Source organism: Bombus pyrosoma, linkage group LG14 (assembly GCF_014825855.1).
Source record: "Bombus pyrosoma isolate SC7728 linkage group LG14, ASM1482585v1, whole genome shotgun sequence".
NCBI lineage: Eukaryota > Metazoa > Arthropoda > Insecta > Hymenoptera > Apidae > Bombus > Bombus pyrosoma.
Window position 1 is genome coordinate 2229682 of NC_057783.1, and position 9936 is coordinate 2239617.

A 9936-nucleotide genomic window follows, 5' to 3' on the forward strand; every position below is an offset into this window, starting at 1 on the left:
TATATAATATAAAGTTGAGTTTTTATTAAGATCAACTTAAAGAAAAAGGCGCGTTTCAAGCGAAGAAATAAGCTCCGTGCTAGACGTCTGACACAAGATACACTCGTACTACTGTGAATTCATAGTCCTTTATCGATGATTGCTACAGCCACTTTGCGAACTCTTCGTTAAATTCCTCTTAACGTATTAGATATTTTATTACTCTCAAGGAAATATCTTCAAACATTCATTTAGACAAATTGTTTGATCTTTAGTATTATATTCTTCCCCTAGGGTAAGTATAACAACTTCAGAAGACCCATTCTTCTGATTAGTTTATCACGCTGACAAAGTCTAGAAATAGATAAAACTTAGAGAATAAAGCTTCGTGGTAACTACGCATTTGTAACTATCTATTCCCACTACGAATTCTTTTTATACTTCTCTAGTAAAGTTTCAAACGATCTATAGTCGATTTACGCAACACTTCACTCGTACTTATGTCTATACTGTACACTGTATCGATGTTGAGCGTGTATCAACGCGTTTACATAGCATTCTTTAATGAAAGTTTAAGCATTTAAACAATTTCGCTAGAACTAAGTATAAGTACGATCTATCGTTCGCATTCCTTGCCGCAGAATACGCGTTGATAAACGTAAATTCAGCCTACGTTCGATATTTGCCTTCAACTCTGTAACGAAGCTTTTATAGTCAGACTTTATACAACGTTTTTCTCTTATTTCCTGAAGATTATACCCGTACGGAGAAAGTAGGAAACACGTCGTGTTTTCGTAAAAATGGTAAGCGTTTCTTCTATGCTGGCGTTCGAGTACTTCCGCGAATCACTGTATGTTACACGATTCAAGCTGACATCCATCGTCAGTCGTACGTTTCGTCCGTAATGAAATCGCAGCAATCACTGCGCTCGGTGTGCATGAACGAACAACTAGGCTGCGCTACGATACTGTTGCTACACGGGCACACGCGAGTTTTATCGCGGTTTATCAGTCGGCGCGACCGAGTCAGGCCGGTTTTTGCATCGGCAACGATCTTTATCGGCGCGGACCGAGTAAGTCGTCAGTGTAATTTTAAATTCGCGATGCGTCGATGCGTCATTAAAGTGGTTTAAGAGGTATCGTCGGTGTTACCGCGGTTTTTCGACTTAAACGCACTGCCTGGAGGGGCGTTTAACTCCGATTACAGAAACTCGAACCGATTGCAGCTTTTCGGAACCCGACCCGGACTAATGTCCCTCCGTTCCCCGTTTTTTCCCTTCTTTTTCTTTCGTTTTCTTCTTCTCCCCAGACACGGATTTTAATATTGCTCCGTTAATACGTCATCTGCGTTAATGCCACTCGATTAACATTGATTTTTTCCCAGGACGTGTCTTCGGGTGACAAGCACAAAATTTATGACACAGACTACATATATACGTGTAATTGAAATATACTTACTTCACAGACTCGTAATAAAGGCGATACAATTTGGGAACCGTCCTTTCCAAGTTGTCATTATTTCGCGATTCTTTAAAGTGTTTTTGTTTTTTTATTACTTTTATTACTTGCCCGCCTTGTTGTCGAATTCAATTAACGAAATAACGTGGTATTATGTTCAAGAGCAACCTTTGGCACTTTTTTAAGAAAAAAATTCGCTACAAATTGTCGCTACAAATTGATTACATATCTATCGAAATACGTTCTTTAGTTTATTCAGGGAGAGCATAAACGAGAAGCAAAAGATTACCTATATCAATAAACGCTGGTCTAAATATCTTAACCAAAAACATGAAATTATTCTACTTAATAAAGTTGATCCTTTGCTGTACCGACAAGCAACTTTTTAGCTTCCTTAAAATTTCTTCCTAGCTAAATATAAACAGACTAGATTTCTATGCATTTATGGAAAGTCTGAAATGCATAGAATGCAGGTAATATACAAAAATAAGCACGAAGCGCGCAAAGTAGGTAGGCTACTTGTTACAAATGTATAATATTTATCGAACGAAGCTTTCCACCTAGATTCTACTCTGTCAGTTGTTCTTCGTTTATACGGTCTATCTATTAAATAGATCAAATTGTTTCACCTAATAAAAATATGTTCCTCCGTTGTATCGCCAAGCAACGGATAATAAATATTATCCACGTTCGTTCTTTCGATTGTAACGTTGGTTCGAGCTCGTTTGTCAGGTGTAGACTCGACTTTATATAGGCGGCATCACGGACCCCGTTCAATCGATCCGGGTAGCACGTGCTCGACCATAAGCGGGCGCAAATGAGCGGGCATAAAGATAAATGTCACGCGGGAACCAAGTTGTCGTGCTCTCTCTTCCTCTCTCTTCCTCTTTCTTTCACTGTTCTCGTTCCTTTCTCCCTGTTCCGGAGCAACGAATTCGCGTTCTCTTCGTTCGCTGTCGTTGCTCCTCGAACCGAGACACGTAAATAACAAGGGACAGCTGGAGACGCAAGTACACGCGCCTGCATAAGAGCGTACTTACGCGCGCTGATACACGATCATTGAAACATTTCGAGCTCAGTTTTGAGGTTATTTGTCGAAGTTTCGTGCGTAAGGTGCCCGAAGGATTATTTACTCGGTCTGTATTTGAAAAGCGGATGAAAGCATCCTACGAACGAGAGAAAAATTCGCTGCGACATCGATGGAGACAAATGATTATACGTGTAGGTAAGTAACAGCTTATGGTAGGATTATTTGAGCTAGCTACGCTTCGATGTCCTAAAATTCAACCTCGAACATTGTACCGAACGTTTGTACGAAATAATCAAACTTACGTACGTTATGAGACAATATTAGTTTTTAATAAAAGAACAAAAAAGGAAGGAGAAAATATGGGGTGTTGCAGGTTCGGCAGAAAGAAAACATTAAAAATGAGAAAACGCATCGTTTGTTTAGTTGAACAAACATCTTATCTTTCGACAAGTACACGATATATTTTAATATTTATCGCGACACTAACATGACATTACCAGGTAAACCGTTTAACTCTATTCAAATATCCTATTCATATTCGGATAATTATAAATTAATACGCGTCACGACCAATGCTCACGAATAAGTTTCCGTTTCTATGCATTTGTTTCATAGACGTTTAATAGGCTGCGCTATAATGAACGATTGTTAGCAATTTTTTGAAACACCCTGTATACGCCTATAACAGGACGAGCCTGCGTTAAACCGGATCGAGTGAGGCGTGCGAATTATTTATTATCATACACTTGGCCCAGTTCAAGGCATACTCGTGCTGCTGCCTGCACATCGGGGTTGTGTCGCCAATTTCTGAGTTCCTCCGTATCTCTATATCGTGTGCCTTGCGTGAGTATAACTTTCGTACAGGCTGCATCGGCGATCGAATCGATAAAGGATGCTTTCCTGACGATGATCGAATGGGATTTGCTGTACGAAGAAATTGCATTTTCGTCGTTTGGCCGCGACATTAATCTCGCGTAAGCATAATCATACGAGATCTTATGCTTTCGTCGACTTCATTATTGTTAAGCGATCGCTTTTCTTTTAAACGTAAGCCACTACGTTCAGTTTAAGCAACGATATCTCCTTCGCGATTAATTATTCTTTAAATAACTATTCATTACTCCTTTCATAAAAGATGATCGATAAGATCATCGAATGGCTAACGAAAAAATTAGTCTCCGCTTGTTGCGTATTGCGCTTTGGTCGAATTTCGTGGGTAGAACTGGTGTGTAGATCTTTATAAAAATAGATAAGAATTTGATAAAATATTTGAGAATTAGATCGAGGATGTTTAGTATGAAAATATATACTTTTATGAAAAATAAACAGAGATTTGTTTCAACCATTGGATATTATAGAAAGTTCTATATTTTGGTTATTTTTCATATGTTTTTGCATATTGCTGTATTCTGTGAATTTTTGTGGTTTTAATAGTCCTTGTAAATGCATAAATATCTATAGCTTATTTATAACGAACGATGAGCGTAAGGACAAAATATGATAAGTTACATTTTTTTCTGAATGATTTATTTTTCGCATTCATCTCGCAACATACTTCTAATCTAATTTACGAGGAATAATCTTTATCTAAAGTAGCAACACGAATTCTATCAAAGTACTTAAGAACCGTATTTTATCGTTCAAAATATAATGCAAAATGAATTCAACAGTTGGGCTACGTTTTCATTTGAACGTTTCTTTCCAACTCGTTTAACCTTGCGTTGAAATCCTATTTGTGGATGCGCTACAAAATTTTCCATTTATTTTTATATGTGTTATCGATATCTTAATAATATTATCGATAAGTTACCGATACCTTATCGCTAATCTTTAGTAGCATCTTCGTAGTAGAGTTTTAAGCGTGTAGCATCGAGACAGTAATACCATTTCTAATGAAAGAACAGAGAACTAATGATACAGAAATTATATTAACAAATATATTAACAAGAACTGTTAACGCTAGTGATTTCAAGATACAAGTTTTACGGCAAAGTTTTACCATCGATGATCGAATATGCCTAAAATTCGTGCGAAAAGAAGTGCCATTTGGCTGTATTTTTCCATAGTATACCAAAACGATGGATTAAACGCAATCGTCAGGTGCAACAAGTGCAATCTCATAGTGCCTTACTGTAAAAATACGACGAATCTGTGGTCGCACGTCCGCACACATCACAAAGACGTTCTCGAGATAAATTCGTCTAGTTGTAAGAAAGAAGCGGGGCAAGCTCATACAATTGCATCCAGTTCATCAGAGACCAAATACAAAGCGGTAATTTCGTCTTCGAACTTCGCAGAAACAGGCGAGATAACTCGATCTTTGGTACGAATGATAGCAGAAGACGTGCTTCCGTTTTCAATAATCAATGGCAAAGGATTCATAAATTTCGTGAGGACGTTGAACGAAAAATACAAAATACCAAAGAGAAGTATTTTGATCTCGAAATACTTGCCAGACTCGTACGCGCGCAAATGCATGGAGATCAAGGAAAGTTTGTCGAAAGCGACGTGCGTTAACGTTGCGATTAGTTCGCAGGAAAATACAAAGCGCAGTGGCCTGATTCTCGCGACAAGCGTCCATTTCTGTGTCGATAGAGTTCAACACCACAAGTTATTGAGGATCTCGTTTCAATCAACGGACGATAAGTTTCCCATATTACGCGAGCTCGATGAAATTGGTGAACTCTGGCAGTTCTGTTCGAAAATAAACGTCGTCACTTACAACGACACGTATCGTACTATGACGTACGCCACGCATAACACTTGTTTTGGTCACACGTTGAACCGTGTAGCACAGATTGCGATGAACAGCACGAAAGTTGTATTTGACGTGATAAATAAGTGCCGAGACGTTGTTCGCGATTTTAAAGTTAACGAAGCTGTTGCGGGCTCGCAACGATTTGCTACAAACTCTTCGAAAATTTTAAACTTATGGGGGAATGCGGCCGATTGTTGGATCTCCGCGTATTTAATGCTAAACCACATGTACGAATTAAAACCAGTTTTATCGAAAGCTGTCGCAGAGAAGGATGCATTATCTAAATGGGACGCAACTTTTGAGACGTCGCCAAAGATAAACGAAAGATCTAACAGAGATGTACCATCCGTGTCAGAAGTTGAGTGGAATATAATTTCGGAGATAATCAAAGTTCTGGGGCCATTGCACGAAGCGACGAAAGAATTGTTCTCTGATCTTCACGTGACAATTTCGAAAATAATACCTATCGTTCATGGTATAGAGGCTGCTTTAAAAGATATGAATGATTTGTCAGCCGATGGCACTTTGTTCCGTGACAATTTGTTGAGATGTTTCTGTGCACGATTTACGGACGTCGAAGAGTCGGTTGGCTACGCCGTCGCCACGTTTTTGGATCCTAGATACAAGGATGTCGCGTTTCATTCCAAGAAATGTATCGAAAATGTGAAGAATATATTGACGAAATCAAACGTTTCCGACGATAAAAACACTAATTCTGACGAATCTACGATTGATAGTCCGGAAACGAACGATGAAAATGTAGAAACAAATATTTTATGGGCGGCGTTTGATAAAAAGGTTGAGGAATTGGGCGTTAAACCTGACAACTGTGTTATTAATTGTCCATCGAGGCACGAGTTGGAGAGGTAATATACAAATGTAGAAATTAAATCGTGTAGCTTTTTACGATTTAGTAGTATAATACGCGTTTGTAACCTTCTTTGTTTTTCTAGATACATAAATTTGAAAATAATTAACAGAAAAGACGATCCGATCGCATGGTGGAGTACTACAGGCCACGTGATGTTTCCAAACCTTTCAAAAATTGCAGCCGATTACTTGTGCGCACCTGCATACTCTGTATCTAACAATCCTTTATTTTCAAAACTGCAGAAAATGTTATTTGATCGAAGAGTACGATTGTCGGACGAACGTACTAACATGCTCGCTGTAATAGGTTTGAACTAAAATAAATAGGATAGCGATACAAATTTGTTTTTTCTTAAGATTTCTTCCTCGTATTGCCGATGGTATCATCGAAATGCTATTATCGAATGATAAGCTCGTACTTTTTGATAGCTTATCGATATTTAAGTAACAATTTGCGATATATCTATCACGTATGTGCGAAAGAGTTTTTTCATACATAATATATGATTTCTTGTTCTAAAAGATGTGCGCTAAAATATTCGAGAGTTTAAAAGAATTTACCGCATAAATTTAGGAAATTAGAAGAGCTAATTAGAAGAGGAAATTAATAATACTCGAAAATTTGAATAAATTTAAATAATTTGTTTTATGTATGTTATGAAGTAGAATTTTTAAGTGTGTAGCCCAGGGATGAAGTTAGCTGTCAGGACAACAGGTGAAGTATAGGATACAATTTATTGGTCGCCGATTAATCAGCGAAGATGAGACGAGTCTAGCTGCCGGACTGTACGTTGCACCTGTTTTATTTTTCACTTTTCAAACTGCCTACCTGCTCCTATTAATCTTCCTTTTGAGAATACCATTAAACGCGAGATGATGAATCTTGAGTAATGAAAACGGCACTCAACGTTACGAATTAATTAGCTTGTAATTGATGTACTTTGTTGATCATTCTAAATATATAAATAAAATAAATAAGCATTGATCGACTACAGAAAGGTATCCAACCAACCAGTAAAAGTAAACGAAAACGGTCAGGTTGCAAAGATTCAACAGTGACGACATCGATGTCAGAACGATTTGGAGATGCAATTTATTCGGCTGCGGGCGGCAAATGAACGCAATTCTCTCTTTGATTCTTAAAATTCACCCGTATGGGACCACAAAACGGAAAAGTATACACGAAAGAAGACGAACTGTACAGGTGGCAATGAAAAACGGTCAGCTGCACGTTCCGAGACACCGACAACTGGCTCTCGTACAGGTATAAAATCGGCTGTACTCGAAGTTGCGCAGGAATGATCGTGCTACCCGCATATTCTCTGGTTGTCTTACAATCCCTGCTGCTGCATATGTATACTCGCGTCGTTAACTTTAACCACAATTTCCCATCATTTCTGACACCTCAACGCCTTCATGACAATCTTTTTTTCATCAGCTTTTTCGACTTTTTGTACAAGTCTCTGGTGTTTCCTATGTATCGTAACATTCGAGAGAGAACTGAGCTTTCTTAGCCCGTGAAAAAATCGTTTCTCTGTTAGTTATTAATGGGAGAATCGTACTTTCTTAGATGATCTTGTGAAGAGTTCATTTATCTTAAATCGAAAATGTGTATATATTCGTTTAATTACTTAATTAATAACTTTTAGTGGTTTCAAATTTGATATACCTTCTTTAAGAAACATGTGCATAATTTAGTTTGAACATAGTACGTAAGAATGAATAATTCAGTTAGGCTGATTTCGCACATTTATCGTTGATGCGTGCATACAATATGAGCTGGACGATATTCATTGTCGAAAGTTATAAAGGCATCGGTCGAAAGTGACGTTGATGTACGGTGTTTCCGTAATGCTGAGCACCTGTATACATGCAGTTGCGTCATTATTGTAGAAAGCCTCAATTATTTTAGATAAAGAAAGAAAAATGCGACTTTTAATTATCTTGATGTTTGGTTTTCCACCCGACATTCGATTTGATGAGCTTTTGCACGAGAACATGAGCATACAGAACCGTTGATACGTATTTTTTACGACAGCTTTATAGTCACGATATAAACCAAAAAAATATTTATCGTGATTAAACGATAAAAAAATGCTGTTCATTACACAAAAGTGGAAGGAATAGGTTCTATTTCCCATAACGTTAAAAATTGATTGGTTTGCGTAGCTCTCTCGAATTTCTAATTATCTTGATCGATAAAATATAACATTTTTGTAAAGGTTTCCTAAAATGAAGAAGGAATCTAAGCACTGACCAACGATTTTATAATCATCTGATTGTCATAAAATTTATTTCCCATTCTAAAACGGGCGGAAGATTATAAACAACGAGGGAAACTATTTTAACTATCGTGATTGCTAATTAAAGATTAATAAGGATTATCAATGTAGCAATAGGACAGGTTGCAGTGGAGGAAAATATGATCTGAAAAGACAGAGGGGAGGATGAGGTAGTTCTATTGTCTAGTAGACGATTTTACTTTTGCGTCGTTAAATGTCTGTACGGAACGAAACACGCGTGTAACGATATCGATCGATTCGATTAAAAGTCACGTGGACGAGTCGATTGCGATGCAAGCAGCGCGGTAATGCGCATTTAATGACAAAAGTGAAGGGGAACATCGTCCCTGGGGAAAATTTTTGCTTTGACGGTGCCGGAGCGTCGCTTGTCCCTCGATATCCGTGTAAATCCATTTCGGGATCATCACGCGACATTGGCGTTAAAGCCGAACCGAGTTCAGTTGTTTCGCGTATTGTAATTTTATTTTTGATTTTTTCATTTTATTTGTGCCTTGTTTATATTTTGTTAGAACTTGTTTTAAGTTCAAGGAACCTTGATTTTTAATGAAGCAATTGTTTCTTTTGACTTTTGCAATTTTATTAATTTAGACTAGCAAGGAGAAAAGATAAAATAGTTGAATTCGATAAAATATTGTCATCAGTTTGAATCGATTTGAACGACTGCACCTCTTCTTGTTAGTTTGCGTGTTACATATTTAGCTGAACTCTTTTGTATCTCGAATTATATTATTATTGTATTTTATATATGTATTTCATATTGCTATTCTGGTTCTACATACTTTTAGCAAGATGGTAATATATACGTTAAGTACAAATATGTCTTACAATTATTAGAGTATAGATACGTATGTAGAATTGCAAGGAAAAAGCACGCATGGAAGCGATTTAGTGAAAACTTTAATCGTTGGCCGATTCTACAAACTCACTATGTCGCTTTCATCTACCATATAAATAAAATTAAAATAAATTTGGAAATATTTGGTTCGTTTCAATAAAAAAAAATTAATTCGAAAAAATACAATGAATAATGTATTATAAAAGAAGATTCTCAAAATTCTTTTATGAATAATCAATTTTATCTTTCGATATTCACTTATGTGTACGTCAATACCTTAAGAAAATAAAAGATTATCTTCTTTTAGTCTGAATAAATTCATTTCTAAAAATCTTAATCTCAATCTTTTATCGAGCAATAACTAAATTCAGAATCTTCATTCGGTAATTTCGAAATTTGTCGCATTCCATCCATTTTGAGCGTGCACGATCAGTCAGAGGGTAAGGCGTGTAGTTGCTAGTTACGTTTTTTCGATATTGGCACGTACCGTGTGTCTTCACCTGCACGACATATGGTGACGGTGCAGAACGATGATCCATGTCGATGATGCCTATATATCGAGGGATGCCAGTTGGATTGAACTGCCGGTTAATTTGGTGCTCATCCCTGCGACCCACTGGTTTTCGAGGGTCGAGAGCCGAGCTCTACTTCCGTTACTTGACCCTTCCCAAGGGGGTCACGCACCGTCGATTCCATTTTCTCTC

At 37.4% G+C, this 9936-nt stretch overlaps 1 protein-coding gene across 1 annotated transcript; it reads left to right on the plus strand.

Moving 5' to 3' along the window:
• The first annotated feature begins 4349 nt into the window (after positions 1-4349).
• On the plus strand, positions 4350-6412 carry LOC122575308 (E3 SUMO-protein ligase ZBED1). Its single transcript, XM_043744084.1, has 2 exons — positions 4350-6090; positions 6178-6412. Exons 1-2 carry the CDS (start codon positions 4481-4483, stop codon positions 6410-6412), a joined length of 1845 nt encoding a protein of 614 aa, XP_043600019.1. The 5' UTR covers positions 4350-4480.
• Positions 6413-9936: the final 3524 nt, after the last annotated feature.

What these genes read in the sequence shown, in the direction of transcription:
- LOC122575308 (XM_043744084.1), top strand. Translation starts at nt 4,481, where the DNA reads ATGCCTAAAATTCGTGCGAAAAGAAGTGCCATTTGGCTGTATTTTTCC. An exon ending in TCGAGGCACGAGTTGGAGAG is followed by an intron (nt 6,091 to 6,177) that starts GTAATATACAAA and finishes TTGTTTTTCTAG; the next exon opens with ATACATAAATTTGAAAATAA.